At 41.9% G+C, this 16,358-nt stretch overlaps 1 protein-coding gene across 1 annotated transcript; it reads left to right on the plus strand.

The window, feature by feature from the left end:
• Positions 1 to 722: 722 nt before the first annotated feature.
• LOC134458705 (uncharacterized) lies at positions 723 to 6,703 on the plus strand. Its single transcript, XM_063211134.1, has 5 exons — positions 723 to 1,020; positions 1,562 to 1,732; positions 2,045 to 2,668; positions 4,563 to 4,744; positions 6,440 to 6,703. The coding sequence occupies exons 1-5, from the start codon at positions 831 to 833 to the stop codon at positions 6,701 to 6,703; spliced, it is 1,431 nt and encodes a 476-aa protein (XP_063067204.1). The 5' UTR covers positions 723 to 830.
• The last annotated feature ends 9,655 nt before the right edge of the window (positions 6,704 to 16,358 follow it).

The following is a 16,358-nucleotide window of genomic DNA, read 5'->3' on the forward strand; positions in this document are numbered from 1 at the left end:
CAGTATTAACCGGTTACCATTACTATTAACTAAGTGTTCCCGTTCCAGAACATAAACATAATAATGTTTCCAGTTTCGTTTCTGTTCCCTGTACAACACAAAAAGTTCCCCGTTTTCATTTTCGTTCCCTGAACCGGTTCAAAGCCCTGAAATAGGCCTACAGTCATGTTACTGAGCATAGTTCAATAAAGACGCTTTTGCACACCTCTGTAGTTGGGCAGGTGCGTAGGATGTTATCCCAGCCGGGTTGTCAGTCAAGTGAAAAGAAGTCCCGCTAAAGTAACTTTACCTGAAGAAGCTCGGATGACCGAAACGTTGTATTAAAGTTTGTTGGTGGAATGGACAGTGTGCGGGACTTCTTTTCACATGTTACTGAGCATACCCAGCACTCTCTCCCAACAGCATGGACTTCTTTAACCTCACTGCTTGCAAACTCAACAGAGGAGAACAGGGAACTACTGTTCAATAACTCTGTTGTTTCTTGTAACTCAAACTTCCTTTTATCATACTGCTCTTGGAATTACGCACCGAGCGATACGCCCAGGATAAGACATTGGCGCGGACGCCACCCCACCGTTACTATTCAGTTTCTTGTAACTCAGCAGGTTTTAGTCTACTTCTCTATTCTTACTGACTATAAATTGCATCATATGCTTCACTTGACAAGACCAGTTTGTCTGTCTCTGTGAGAGCTTTTCCAATCTCACAATGTCATTGTGATCCTTAGAGTGGCTGGTAGAGACTCAACCTTGTGAGACCCAACATACTCCTTCGACTTTTGTCTTTGGCTCCATGCCCCTTATTTAATACCTGGCATCTAGAGTACAATAATGCTTCTCGGAGCAGCTGGTAGAGAGCAGCAGAGTGGGATGGAGATGACTGAGGGCGTCTATCGAAAAGTCGACCCAGATGGAGGCAGCAGCCTCTCCACTGTCAAGTCTGTGGAGGGCGCAGACGAAGTCCTCAACAAGACTTCAAACTCCACAGAGAATTCTGGAGATCCCACCAGTCAAGACTCTGGTAAGTATGAAAACTAAACTAAATCTTCACAGATTTAGCTACAGACAGCTATTGTTCACTACAACATACCTATTTTTTGTTTTAAATAAAATTGCAATGATTTTAAGTTAAAGTCACTATGCAATTTTAGTTGTTTATGTATTTTTAAAATGTATGTTGCCCATTCACTAATTTCCCCATTAAAATATAATTTAATTTAGAAGATTCCTTGGTCTGACTAAGCACAGTGGGTTTTACAGCCAAATATGCCTTAAAAATGGTGGACATTGAGAAGATCCATCTTTTCATATATAGTATGTTAAGTCTAAATTTCCAATTCGTACTGAATACCTTGCATATTGATGGTGGTAAGCTTAAATATTCATGAAAAACATTTGTGATTGAGCGGCATTAATTATGGAAACAATACTACTAAAAATACATACTCTACATATAAAAACTAATAAATGGTAAAATAATTGATTAAATTATATTTCGTAGATTATGATGTTTATTCTACCATTTGATTAGTTTTCAAATTCTGCTAAATACTCTTTTGCAGCTGGTAGAGAGCAGCAGGATGGGATGGAGATGACTGAGGGCATCTATCGAAAGGTCAGCCCAGATGGAGGCAGCAGCCTCTCCGCTGTCAAATATGTGGAGGAAGACGAGGTCCTCAACAAGCCCTCAAACTCTACAGAGAATGCTGGAGATCCCAACTCTCGACATTCTGGTAAGTGTGGAATTTGAACAACAAACAGTTGTACAGTCCCCACTGCACATAACAAAATTGCATTTATGCCTCACCCATGCAAACTGTGCCCCAAGGGAATAGTGTGGCGGGAAGCTACCAGCAACCTTTGGGCTACAAGTCTGATGCCCCTAACCAATTACCCATGATATCTTAAGTAAAGCTAAGAAAGTCTAAGTGACCCCTTTTTGGACTCATATACTGTATGTGAATTGTTGCTTGTGCGAATAGAAGCATTTAATGACCAGCTGAGCTCATTTTAAGTTGTATACTGTACTGCCTCCCCTTCTGCAGGGCGCTGGAGGAGTGCCGCTGTGTGTCTGGGTCTGCTCTGCACTCTACTGCTGTGCGGCATTGCAGTCCTCAGTGTCCAGATGATGCTGATGACTAAACAGTCAGAGTACAGATACAGGGAGAAACTACAGATACAGGTGGACTATGACAACATGACCTCAGATTGCCAGCAGTTGCAGATCAGTTACAACGGCCTGAAAAGTGTGAAAGCTAAGTTGCAGGACACAAACAGCAACCTGACAAGGGAGAATTTACAGTGTCAGACAAGATATGCTAGTCTGTCAAGGGAAAAAGACCACATCCAGCTCCAGAACAATGGCATCGCTAAAGAAAAATCAGAGCTGGAAAAGCGTTACAATGACAAGGTGCAACTAGAGTCCAGTTACAAAAACCTGACCTCAGAGAATTCAGTGCTACAAGGCAAGTACAACAACTTGTTGAATGAGAAATCCAATTTAACGACTACGTATGACAATCTGAGGAGGGAGAAATTGCAGCTAGAGGCTAGTTACAAAAATCAGAATTCAGTGTTTCAGGACAGATATGGAAACTTGTTGACAGAAAAATCCAAATTACAGGCAACACATGACAACCTGACTATGAGGAATATGGAGCTAGAGACAAGTTACAAAAACCTGACCTTACAAAATTCAATGCTACAGGGCAGATACAACAACCTATTGACTGAGAAATACAATTTAGAGATTAAAAATGGCAATCTGACTTTAGAGAAATCAAGGTTACAGGAACGGTATCACGATTTAAATAAAGTCACCTCTCAGCTACAAAGCGGTTACAGCAACGTTAGTGCAGAAAATGGTGAATTACAGGACAGGTATAACAATCTGACCAACGAGAATTCCAAGTTACAGGATGATTACAGTATCATGAACTCATCCAAAGTGCAGTTACAGGACAGATATGATCAGATGGAAAGGGAGAATTCTCAGCTGCATTCCAAATTCAACAATCTGAATTCAGAGAAGTCTAACTTACTGACACGATACAACAACTTGGTTTCAGAGAAGTCTAACTTACTGACCCGATACAACAACTCATTATCAGAGAAATCTATCCTACAGGCCAAATACAACAACTTGGTGTCACAGAAGTCTAACCTACAAGGACAATATGACAATCTAACCAGAGAGAAAATTCAGCTGCAGAGCACTTATAACAACATGCGCACAGAACAAACAAAATTACAGGACATGTTTAAAAATGTGACTGTTGCCAAATCCACATTACAGGATAATTACAACAGCCTGACTTCAGAAAAGGAGCAGCTTCTGGATAGATTCAATAATGTGAGTAGAGAAAAATCTCAGTTGCAGGTCAGATACAACACCCTGAATTCTGAAAAGTCTCAGCTACAGACGAGATACAACAACCTAGTTTCAGAGAAATCACGCTTACAAGAACGATATGACAGTCTTAATAGAGAGAAGTCTCAGCTCCAAGATACATATGGCAGTCTGAATAGAGACAAATCTCAGTTACAGGAGAGGTGTGATGTCATCACTGCCGAGAAGGACACCATGTGGAGGAGATTTTGCACTATAAGTAAGTGTTTAAAAACACTATATGGAATCAGTTAAGTGTAAAAGTGACTGACCAACTAAAATATATTCAACAGTAATGAAACTTGGTTAATATTTTCACTCTTTTTTTCCCTAGGACATCAGACAACTCAGTATGCAGGTACTGTTTGCGTTTTAATTGATGTATTTCTTAACATATTATTTAGAAATGTAGTTTGATATGTTCATGTGATTAATCAACAGAATATTTTCACCTGATTTTAAAAAGCAGTTTACTATTTAGATGAGTTTCATTGATGCAAACAGATGACTTCGATTTAGATATGAGTGTGTGTGTAGGCTACATGTTTCCTTGTAATTTCCCAATCGTTTTGTGTTTTTCTAGATGCAATTTTTTTTATTTGATTTTGAAATGTTGCTGTGTGTGTGTGGTGTGTGTGTGTGTGTGTGTGTGTGTGTGTGTGTGTGTGTGTGTGTGTGTGTGTGTGTGTGTGTGTGTGTGTGTGTGTGTGTGTGTGTGTGTGTGTGTGTGTGTGCAAAGAGATATTTTTGTTGTTGCAGCGTTTTAACATTAAAGGTGCACTGTGTAATACCCAGAATTCCAGAATTCATGCTGCCCATTTACAAATGTTAACTTTTTCACAAATACTTACCACCACCAGTAAACATTAGCTTATTACTTAATAAATATTGATGAAAAGATCAAATTTGGCAACAGGCAGCACAGTTTCAATTAACTGCATAGTTGCCATCCTTACTCCGGCCACCATCCTACACAGTGCACCTTTAACAAACGTGTGTTTGACATGCCTGACCATCAGTGGTGAGTGAAATGGGAGGGTTTCATTCTTGCTATTTGTTTAATGGAGACAGGTTACAACAAGGTTAAACTGCAATACTATTACTAGAAAACTATAGGCTTACACAACTCTCTCTGTCTCTGTCTCTGTCTCTGTCTCTCTCTCTGTCTCTCTTAGTGGATGTGACTCTGGATCCTGAGACAGCTAATAACTACCTCATCCTGTCTGCTGATGGGAAACAAGTAAAACATGGTTATACATCACATAATCGCCCTGACAACCTCAAACGCTTTGATCCCAATACCATTGTGCTGGGCAAACAGGGCATCATCTCTGGTAGATTTTACTATGAGGTGCAGGTCAGCGGGAAGACAGCATGGTCTTTAGGAGTAACCAGAGAGTCCACCAACAGGAAAATGAGTACAAGCCTGAGCCCTAGAGATGGGTTCTGGGCAATATCGCTGAGGGATAGTCAGTACTGGGCTCATCCTAATCCTGAGCTCGCCCTCTCCCTGAAAGACAAGCCAGACAGAGTGGGGTTGTTTGTGGATTATGGGGCAGGTTTGGTCTCCTTTTATGATGCAGACAGGTGGAGTCTAATCTACTCTTACAAAGGTGTCTCCTTCAGGGAAAAAATGTATCCCTACTTCAATCCCAGAAATAATGAGAATGGCAAGAACTCTGCTCCACTGGTCATCACTCCAGTCTCATGTTTCAAGTAATTTGTATCAGTGAAGGAGATGTGTGGCCAACTTAATGAGCCTGCCTTTCAATTGTTTCACAACAGGCCTTACTTTACAAGGGGTTTTATTTGTCCCATGCTTAGAATAAGTTTTTAAAAATGCAGTAAAATTAGAGTAACATTTTCTACCGGTAAATCATCAAGTGTACGGGGATGACATATGTACATGAGTTAAAGTCTACAGCTGTAATTAAAATGTTGCCGATTATTTTTTTGTTTTTTTGGTGGCCAAAACCACAGGCAGCTCTGGGCCACATCAAATACCAATTACAGATACTATGTCAAATGAATTTTACCTATGCACAATACTATGTTTTAAGAAATTTACTTCCTGCTTTTTTAACCTATTTTGTCAATACTATGTATTGTTAACTATTCTTTTTATTCTTTTCATTCTTGTTTATTATATATTGTTATTCATTTAATATTCATTGGCATTATGTACAAATTTACATGACCATGTCAATTTCCATGTCATGCAATGCACCAGTCCTGTTAGCTTAGCAATAGATGGATTTGTAATAGATTATATTGCTGATAAACAATGACCTCTTATCTATATTGCAATTCAGACATTTGTTGTTTTCTGCCGTTTACGATGACTGAAAACAGGTCCATTTGTTTATGAAATGTCCAACCCAAAAAGAATGACATAGCCCTAAATATATTTTATATTACACATCCATTATAAGCAACTGGGTGGATTTATCTAAAACGCAGTCATCCGTTTTCAGCTCTACCGATCACCATTCAGTTGGGCAGTCATGTGCTTGCAGTCATCATCGAAAATGGAAGCAGTGAGCTGAAAGGGTGTTGTGTGGCAGTACTGACACTGCATGTTTTCCTCTCTGCCAGTTTCTTTTATTTTTTATGTAGCCTAGGCTTTTGAGTCCGTCTGACAACACCAATTGCTGCATTAGTGGAGCGAAAGTTTTTTTTTTTTAAAAAGAAATCTGTCTTGTATGCAGAAGAAAACTCTTAAGAAGTGGTCATTCATTGCAGTTGGTGTGGCTGAGGCCTAAGTAAAACAAGCTACATATTTAAAAGCCTATTCTTTTACAACTATCTAGTCTAAAAACAAAATGTGTGTAGTGTTTATAGTGCAAAGTCAACAGAAAATGTGCAGGGATCCTATCTGATGAATACTCACAACCACACTCACAACTCAATCATTGGTGCTGTCCACTCCTGGTTCAACTCTTACGCTCCTTAATGTGTCATGGCAAGGAAACCTGTCTTCCACTCACACCCTCATCACAGGCGTACCCCAAGGATCAGAACTGGGGTCTCTTCTGTTCGCAATGTGCACCAGTTCCCTGAGACGTCATTCAAACTCACATCATTCTCCTATCACTGCTATGGTGATGACCCCCAGATGTACCTGTCGTTCCAGCCAGATAACTCCACGGTTTTTGCACGCATCTCAACCTGCCTCACCAACCTGTCAACATGGATGAAGGAACACCACCTACAGTTCAACCTGTGCAAGACAGAGCTGCTAGTGATCCCAGCTAAAGAGTCAATCTGTCACAACATCACCCTCACGATGGGCTCTGCTACTGTGGCCTCAAAGTAGGGCCCGACCAATATGTTTTTTTGGGGGCCGATACAGATAATTATGGAAATGGGAGGCCGACAACCGATATGTGCAACCGATAAATAGAAATATTATTCACAATAAAAGCAAATTAAATATAGATTTTTATCCAAATACAAATTATTATATATTCATTATCAGTGTTGGGGGTAAGAGTACTTTCATGCGTTTTTTTTTCAGTAACGAGTAACCTAACGCGTTAGTTTTGCGATTTCAGTAATCAGTAACTAGTTACTTTCCAAAATAAGTTACTGTGTTACTGTAAGAATTTCCTTAGATAAGAAAGAGTCGGCTTTTCTGCATTAAGACAGATATGTGGCTGGTTGTGGATGGATATGTGTCCGAGACACGGCGTTGTAGACGATGCGTGTGTGCCCTGTTGACCAGTTTGCCTGTGTGTGTGTGTGTGTGTGTGTGCGCACGCGCACCTGTGTGTGTAGGCTACGTATGTTTGCACCCCGAGTGGGAAAGAAAGGAAAAAAGGTAACAGGCGCGTATTATTGCAAGCGGAAGCGATGCTTTCCGCGGACGGCAGGCAGCCCAACAACAGCACCTTGATTACAGAGCACCGTCATAAAGTGCCGCTTGCTATAAGAAGAACTAGGAAGGAGGGAGGATGATGAGAAGCAGAGAGAGAGGGGGACACGCGGAGCGGGGGAAGGGGCATCAAGAGTGGTTGATGTTTTAAAAAGCGGTCCACATACAATGGAAGGGGGTCAGAGATAGGCTATATCTAGGCCTAATTAACGCTTAAGATCAAGTCCACACAACGCATATAAATGCACGCCATGGAAATTAAGCATGTTGGTAAAGCAATTGCTTCCTAGTCACACTATTTGAGGTGGAGGAGATGCTGACATCAAAACGGTCGTCTCACTATAAGGAACGCTGGTCATTGACTAGTACAGCATTTGCCCACAGCAAATGAATGCGGGAGGATAAAAAAAAAAAATTACTGTCGAGCTTAAATTCACGTGGCGGTCTTGTTTAGGGAATGCTTGTTATCAAATGCCCAATATTAAATAAAATGTGCAATATGCTGAATATGTCCTGTCATCATCCTACAGTTACAGTGATTGTAATTCATAAACAGTAGGCTAACTTTCTGTGCATCTGAAGGAGGCTGCTGCAGGCGGAGACGCATCTCAAACGAGTTTTAATTGTTGGTGACGCACAAGTACTCTAACGCGTTACTTTTATTAATGGGTAACGTAGTAACGTAACGGACTACTTTTATTTGACACTAACGCAGTAATGTAACTAACTACTTTCAAAGGTAACGATACCCAACACTGTTCATTATATCGACACATATATTAATTAAAGCCTTATAATAATCAACTTTAATGTCAGATGTTAGAAAAAAATACGAAGTCAAAATCGTATTGATAGGCCTGTATATTTCTGCAAATATATTGCACTAGCAGTTTACTTAAAGTAGCCTAAATAATGCACACTAAAGCATGTATAACTACCTCTACAATTCAGAGTTCATTGTGGCAGTGCTGGGCCGTTTATCTGCCTCTGGGGAGCGACAGAAAACGTTGGGACTGAAAGAGGGTCTATCTCTGTGCCTGCTGCTCCTTTAAAGGTACACTGTGCAGGAAATGGTCAAAAAAGTTCCTGAAACGATGCTGCTCATTGAAACTGGAATGCCTATTGCCAAATTGATGTTTGATGTTCATGAAAGTTTACTGAGTCATAAACTAATATTTTCTAGTATGGCCCAAGTACAGTAATTTTTGCAGCTAAAAATGGCTATTTCTGGATATTCAAAATGGCGGACCATGATCTTGCACAGTGTACCTTTAAAAGGCAGCAGCATTCAGAGTAGAGTAGGGAATATTTGCCCGAATCTGATGGGCCCCAACAGGACCTGCCGGGTCCGGCCAGTTCGGGGTCTAATTTCAATATTCCAATCAGGCCCGGCTCGGACTCTGGCTTAAAACCGTTGTGCGGTAAATAAGCGATCATATGATAGGCCTAATGTTCGATCTATTTGGAGATTAGCCCGTGGCGAATTTGTGTTGGTCGAGCCAGCAAATGCGAGGTTCGCTAGTTTTCACTTTTCTATCCTCTCATGCCCCTCCCATGCATGCGAACACCGCACCCAACATCTCTAGTCTAACCGAAAGAAACACAAGGTCCGCCGTCAATAATGTGTGTGTAATTCAGTTACTACTGTACATTGCCTCATCCAAACGTCTTTGCCTATTCTGGCTATTTATCACATGATATATTGAATATGTAGCCCCCAGAGATAATCTTGCTTGTGCCCAACTTTCTGTTGTTATGCCACTGTCTGTCTCGGGCTTCGGTCGTGCTCGGACACAAATATTTTTATTAGTCTCGGGCCTGGGTCGGATTCAAGAACTTTTTTGTCGGTTGAGGGCCGGGCTCGGACAGAAAAAAACAGCCCGAGCCGCACTCTAGTCTACATTACTAACCTTGGTGTCTGTTGGAGGTGCTTCACTTGGGCCTGATTGTATGTCTTGGGGCTCGGGGGTAGTCGGCTTCAACCAGCGCAACATTTTACTGCCGTAAATAAATAAAATGTTGAAACGAGTTTCTTCTTCACAGAGCCTGAACGGGAAGCAAGCGCAACATTGCCACTTTCAATAATTGATTTTCAGTGGTCATTTGAGGTAGGCATATATATGTAGCATGTTGAGTGCTTGCGCCTTTAAGCGCGCTACTCTGTCCCCTAATTGATGGCCGTCAGCTGAGCGGATGCGCACCAATTGGGTGTATGTGAGTTTCTTTCAAAAGGCTTCACGCCAGCTACTGCGAGCAGCAGCAGATTTGTTTGTTCAGGCCACTTCGGTTGCCGTTGTGGTCGTTGGGAGCCCGAGCCTGTAAAAGGCGCTCCGCTGAATGCGCTGGTTGGCGCGTGGAGTTTTTGGAGTAGTCTCTCCGTGCGATCGGAGGTGACCGAATGTTCCTACTGAAATCGTGACCGTCTCTGGATCATGATGCTGGTATGTTGCTTCCTTCTCAAATTGTAGAATTCACTAATGATGTGTGTAGCCGATAGTCTGATCTCACTGGTTGCACATTACCTCGCCAGGTGCCATGCGTCTTGGCGTGCCCTTTCCCCGTGGCTGCTATCCAGAGATCGGTGTATGACTGACTGTGGTACGTCGCCACTATTTTACTATATCAGACCTGTAACGTATGCAGCAACTGTTTTCCTGATGTCCTGTAATTTTCTGTGCACAGGTAACCTGGCGATCACCAATTACCGGTGCTGGCTTTGATTGGAAGGCTGATGTTTTGTTAGAGTTAGATTTGGGAAAAGTTGGCCTTTGGGTGTGTGTGTGTGTGTGTGAGTGGTTGTGTGTGTGAACGATCCCCTGCCCTTTTCTGTCTGTCACTTAATTGTTTTGTTTTGTTTTGTTTTATTTTATATTACCAAATCAACCTGTCCCACTCCAGTGACCCAACTCCTTAGCGGTGTTGCCGTGCAACTTACTGTAAGCCTATAAGGTGCCTATTGCACCAGTGTGGGGTGAATCACTTGCCGTGTAAATCAAACAGTTTGCTGTTCTCTTACATTTAAACCTGTTTGCGGTGCTACGTGGGTGGATTGCAGTGTCGATATTAAAGGTGGGGTTGAATTGGGTTAGTGGAGTAACGATTGGTATTGATGATTCATTCCCATGTTATGTCACGTCACCTACCAGAACTGTAGCTTTGTGTCTAAACATTGTATATGGATTTATACCGATTGTGAATAATAATAATAAAAAAAAGAGAATCAATCGTTTCCCTGAACACTGTCTCAGTTTTCCTTAACGAACCTGTGTGACCTACTTACTAGTGAGTCAATCCATCTTTCCAGTGGGGATTTGCCTCCCTCTGGTGGCGTAGTCGGTGATTACATCCAAAATTATTATTCTAAAACCTAAATAGTTTAAGCTCAAACTTCCACTCTGCTACATATAGGCCAGGGGTCCCCAAACTTTTTTTCTCTGGGGGCCACATTATCGTTCCTGACTGTGATCAGGGGCCGGGATCAATCATGTGGGCTGTATACCAGGCCACTGCCTGCTATAGCCATAATTTCTAGCACGGCAATAGCCATTACACGCTGAAGAAGGGCTCTGCCCGAAACGTAGGCAAATAAACAGAGAAAAATCTGAAGAGTGCTGTCCTTCGCTTCATTCATTCATAATCATCATTACAAGTGATTTGCAAAAGAAGTGAGTGAGTACTTCACATGTTTTTCAATTTGAAATACCACAGGTATTCCTTTTAATTTCCAATAACCGTGTAAAAATAGCAAGGAAAGGTTAGAAACATATGGTGATTGACAGTTTAGGAGTGGTACAATAGAAATGGTAGGCCTGTTTATATTAACTTACAGTGAGATGAGAAACTATCAAGACAAGAAACTTCTGGTGATTCACACTAAGTTAGTGAAAATTAAACTGTTGGAAGGCCTGTTGATAAACAAAATAAAATATTTATTTATTTATTTATTTTTCTTTGAGGATTGCTTCTTTGGGCCAGTTCAAATGGCGAGATGCAGAGAGGTGGAGGGCCGGTCAAAGGGGCCTGGCGGGCCGCATCCGGCCCCCGGGCCTTAGTTTGGGGACCCCTGATATAGGCTATAATTCTAGTTCTAGTAGTGGGCCTAGCCTAACAGATGTCAGCCTACAGGCTTTAGAAGGTGGAAAACCCTCGATAGCATAGCCTACAAAAAGAATAAAATGATGAAATGGTTTATTAACTTACTGTGAGCGCTGTGTTTGCACTAAGATGAAAGCAAATGACAAAACCACGGGTCTTTCTCAAATGCAAGGCCAGTGTCCTTCCAAGTGTATCAGCCTAATTAGGCACGCCCAGTGATTGGATACCCTTTATTAGTCATACCCAGTGATTGGATATTCTGTAGAGTTCACCAAAAAGTATCCAATCACTGGGCGTGACTAATTAGGCTGACACACTTGGAAGGACACTGGCCTTGCATTTGAGAAAGACCCCACGTCAGTTTTCTCTCTGACATCGACAACAACTCAACTGATAACCTCCACCGATAAGTAAGATATTTAAACCATGGGAGTTCATAATTATGTCCTAGGCTAATAATCGGAAAAAGAGAACGTTCCCCTACCTGCAACAACAAGGCAAAAAAGTCAATCATAAGGGCGCACTCTCTCTCTCTCATAAGAGATCTGATGAGTAGCCTAATTCATTCATTTAAATCTTTCGTCTTTGAATTCATTCATGACAAAGTTATGCACTTTACGCAGGTCTATTAGAAGTGTTTGTTAAACACGCTCCCAACATATCGTGCCAAGAACATGGTTCACGGTTGTAAACTGTCACCGTGGCGAAACTTACATTTCCACCACATCGGCAAATGATCTGATAGCCTAACCTTGCTTGGTTACAACTTCAAACCATGTCAGTTGATATTTTTGTCATATTTCAATCTACCAAACTACAGCAGATGCAAGTCCTTTCCCTCTCCTTTTAGTGCAGCGAGGGAAAGGTGTGCGCTCTCTTCACAGTCTGTTAATGAATGTTATTATATGGTTGTGACGTCATCTGTCGAATGCTCCATTCATTTCAACGGGGCTCCCCAACGTTCGGACGTCTGTTATTTTTCGATAACGGACGGGTTGGTCTATAACAGACCGCTGTCAATGGCAACAAGACTTTTCACTGCTAAAGCGACTTTTCAACAAGACTCTAATCAGCTGCTGTGATAGACAGCACCCGTTGTCCTGGCTACCGCTGTCAATGGCAACAAGACGTTCACTGCTAAAGCCACTGGCTTGTATACAAGTCAGTGGCTAAAGCGAATGTTTCATATCACTCCGCAGGGGGTCCGGTCTTTTGTCACTCTAATCAGCTGCTGTGATAGACAACACCTGTTGTCCTGGCTAGCCTACCTAGCTGTTGCCTAGCGGTGTTCCACAACGGCACTGTTTTGTTTTGCGCAGCAACAATCTTAACATTAAATAGGTCTAAAGAAATGTCCCCGCATGTGTGAATCATTTAAGTATATCCATATAATAAGCGGGTTAACTTTCGGCGAGTCGGTCGCTTTGTGGAATAGCAGCACTTCAGAGAGAACAAGACCCCTCCGCTCCGCGTCGGGGTCTAAAGATTCTCTCTGTCGTGCTGCTATTCCACGGTAGCGACCTTCTCGCCGAACGTTAACCCTTACATATTAAGGCTATACGAACATGAAGAGTCAAAAAGGTGCAAAAGTTGCCGAAAATCCTAACCTACATGTTACAATGATAGCCTAACCGATTTCCTCATGTACAGGTACATTTATTTTAAAGCACTGTATTATTTTGAGGCTTATTGTGGCACTGTGACACAAAACCTAATTGAGCAACTTCTGCCCTAGGCACTATCAGTTTCCAGTGCATGCATGTGTGATAGGGTGAGCGGAAGCAAGAGAGGGCGCCGCGGCCCAATGTTTTAATGTCTATTTTCGCTCTGCATTAAGCCACGCAACTAAACGTTGGCCAAAAGAGTGCAGAAATTTGCTGAAAATCATGGGGATTGTGTAAAGTTGCGACATCGTGCAAAAATTCCCGGGCTTTCCCTGAATTTGCAAAATGTTGCAAATCACAACTTTGCAAATTCCTGGAGGGACTGATAGTCAGTGTCTTCATTCAAGGACATTGAAATTGTGTTTCTTTTCTGTTTAACTGAGTTGCAAGTGCATTGAAAAACGGGCTGAAATTCTTGTCATCCCGATGTCCTAAATTAAATTGTTGATCGTCCCAATGACAATTTAATACGGCAATGGGACGACATTAATTTTAATCCCTTTAATATATCCAGACTGTTCACAGAAGGACTTAAATGAAGGCCCAAAGTCTCCCATTCAACACCTTGACTACCAAATCACGGGAAAACCCGCTTTTACTTCCCATGTGTTGGCTCCCAAAACAGGAAAACCCGTTTTTGAGGGTTTTTTGTCAGGATTGCTCTCTTCTGGACTCATTGTTTACATTTGCCCCCTGCTGGCCTGTCTGTGTTATTGCTCTGGGTTTTTTTTTGTGCCTTTTGTTTTGATTACCCACCACGCCCCTCGTTTGATTCACCTGCCCTACCCTGATTCAATGATCGGTTCTTGTTCCTTATTTCAGCTGTTTCATGTATGACTGTGATTACCTACCTTATTTATACTCACCTGTGTCTGTGGTTCTTATCCGGTTGTCCTTGGCATCTGAACCTGTAAGTGTGCTTTGCTCCTGATTTTTTGTGAAAGACTTACTTTGAATTTTTTCTGTTCTATGGACTTTGTCAAATGACTGAACTTAAGTTATTTTTGGGACATCTCCTTGTGGATATTTTTTGTTGAGATTTTTTCATCTTGGAATTTGACTGCCTCCGTTGTTTGCACACCAGTTTGCCTTGGGATAAAAAATAGACCACTCTAGACTGTTGTTTTGCATTTGGGTCCACTTCTTCAAAAACCTGACATTTTTTAGTGGATTTTGAATCTACACATGCTAATGCACATTCTGTGTGATTTTCGTAATTATGTGATGAACAGAACTGACATAGATCATGAGAACACCTACAGTCAACACTCCTACAAAGTCAGGATTTGGATATTTCATCTCTGCAACTTATCACAACGCAACATTTGAGTATTATTACAGTGAATGAAATCATGCACACATCCTGATCACGTCACATCAAGTCACCTGAGTAATCAAAACATACCTCGCGTCCTGTCAGGGCTTTGCTAGCTTAGTCGTAAACACAGGCCTACAGAAGGATGAGGAGGTTTGCTGTCATCAAATTAGGTGTGAAAGTTTGGAATAAAAAAAACAGCAAAACACAGCAGCAGAAACTAACATTGGTGAATGTACTTTGCCGTGTCTACTTTTTTTGAATGACACATGCCCATCAGGATACTACGGAGGAGCATTAGGCTCAATAGGGGATATATATTTTGCAAATATCTGAGAAAGGAAATCAGAATTTTTGATAAAAAAGTCAACATTTTCGAGAAATAAAGTCAAAAGTTTTGAGAAAAAAGTCAATAATTTAAAAGTGGAAACTTTCTGGAAATTAAGTTGAAAGTTTTGAGATGTAAAGTCAAAAGTTTTGACATGCAAAGTCGAAAATTTCGAGAAAAAAGTCAGAAATATACAGAAGGCGGGCAAGTGACATCAGAGACGGTCTTATACGAGACGAATCACTCATGAAACCTTCCATAGGAATGAACGAGAGCATTTGGCTACGCGAATATGGCGTTTGCCGGCGTCACTCCCACCTGTCCGGTAACGAGAACCAATTGCTTGCTGAGCTGCGCTGTCACTTATCCAATCGTCTCGACGCCTCGACGCAAATGCAAACGTAAACCTTTACGACTGCTCGTACCTAATCGGTTTGTTTGCTGGCGGCCATGTGGTTTGTTTGCCGTCCGTGGAAACTTCATTGTCAATTGGGCAGAGAGCGCAACTCGACCATTAATCACCTTTCTGCGCCCATCCAAAATGCAGGTGCAAGACAAAGGGACATATATAATCACGGAAACAAAACCGGCCGTGTGCATACATGTGCACACCCGTTGTGGTTTTTCTTATGGTTGAAAACAAATAAGTAAGAAAAAGCGAAACGGGGGCAAGTCTGCTAGACATTCAACTTTGATCAGTTTAGCTTTTTTTCTTATATTTTTCACCGTTGGTCATAGCTATTATCAGATTAGGCAACAACATGATATCACAGTTTAAAACACCAATTTTGAGGCAGGCTAGCCTACATCATTAATTTACTCAATAGCCTATTTTTTTATTAGGCCTACTGATGAGCAGGGACGACTATTGTGCTTACTGCTTTGGCTATCAGAAAATAAATCCAGTGTCTTTTCTGTACATGACCGGAGAATGGATGCCCGTTTGACAGCCGGCCGGAAGAGGTGAAGTCCACGCAACTTGCTCCCATCTGCCGCAAAACAGAACGTTGTCGTGGAATGTGGCGCATGCGCAGATCAAAAATAGCATAAAGAAAAACGCTGTTTTAAAGTGTTACTTTCATGTTTCGGTCATTCTAAGACTGCCATTAAACCCAGTTTTTCATTGTGATTCCAACCATATGAGTTGTGTATCGCTGTGTTGTCCCACTGTCACTCAACATTATTTCCCCCATTCATTCTTATATACCCCATCACTGACTAATCTCAAATAGTCAGTTTGAGGCGTAGCCAAGATGGCCGCCGAGTGATGGGACTTATGGGAACAGACTTTGGTGACATTCACTGGCGGTCAGTCAGTGGACACGAATGAGACCAGTCAGATTGCCTGGGGCAGACACAGAGACATTCCTCTCGAGTCGCATTGTTCTCGGCGGTTCAGCAGGACACTGGAGTCATGGCTGTGGCAGGTGTACAAGTTTATGCCACATTATGTGATATTCAGGTATATGTGGTGGGACTGTGGTTGATAATGTAACAGTGTTGCCACGGATGTTGTCCGGCTGTTAGCCCCAAGTATTCGGCTAGTGAAGCTAGTTGCTCGTGCTTTGTGGTTAGCTTAGAACTAGCCCTTGAATGTGAGCTTCGCGGAGTTCAACCAGACAACTTGGCAGCAATAGGCAACCTCTGAGGCAAACACCTGTTAGCAACCACACTCCCTCTCGACACATTACCTGA

The sequence above is a fragment of the Engraulis encrasicolus genome, chromosome 11 (genome assembly GCF_034702125.1).
Source record: "Engraulis encrasicolus isolate BLACKSEA-1 chromosome 11, IST_EnEncr_1.0, whole genome shotgun sequence".
Taxonomy (NCBI): domain Eukaryota; kingdom Metazoa; phylum Chordata; class Actinopteri; order Clupeiformes; family Engraulidae; genus Engraulis; species Engraulis encrasicolus.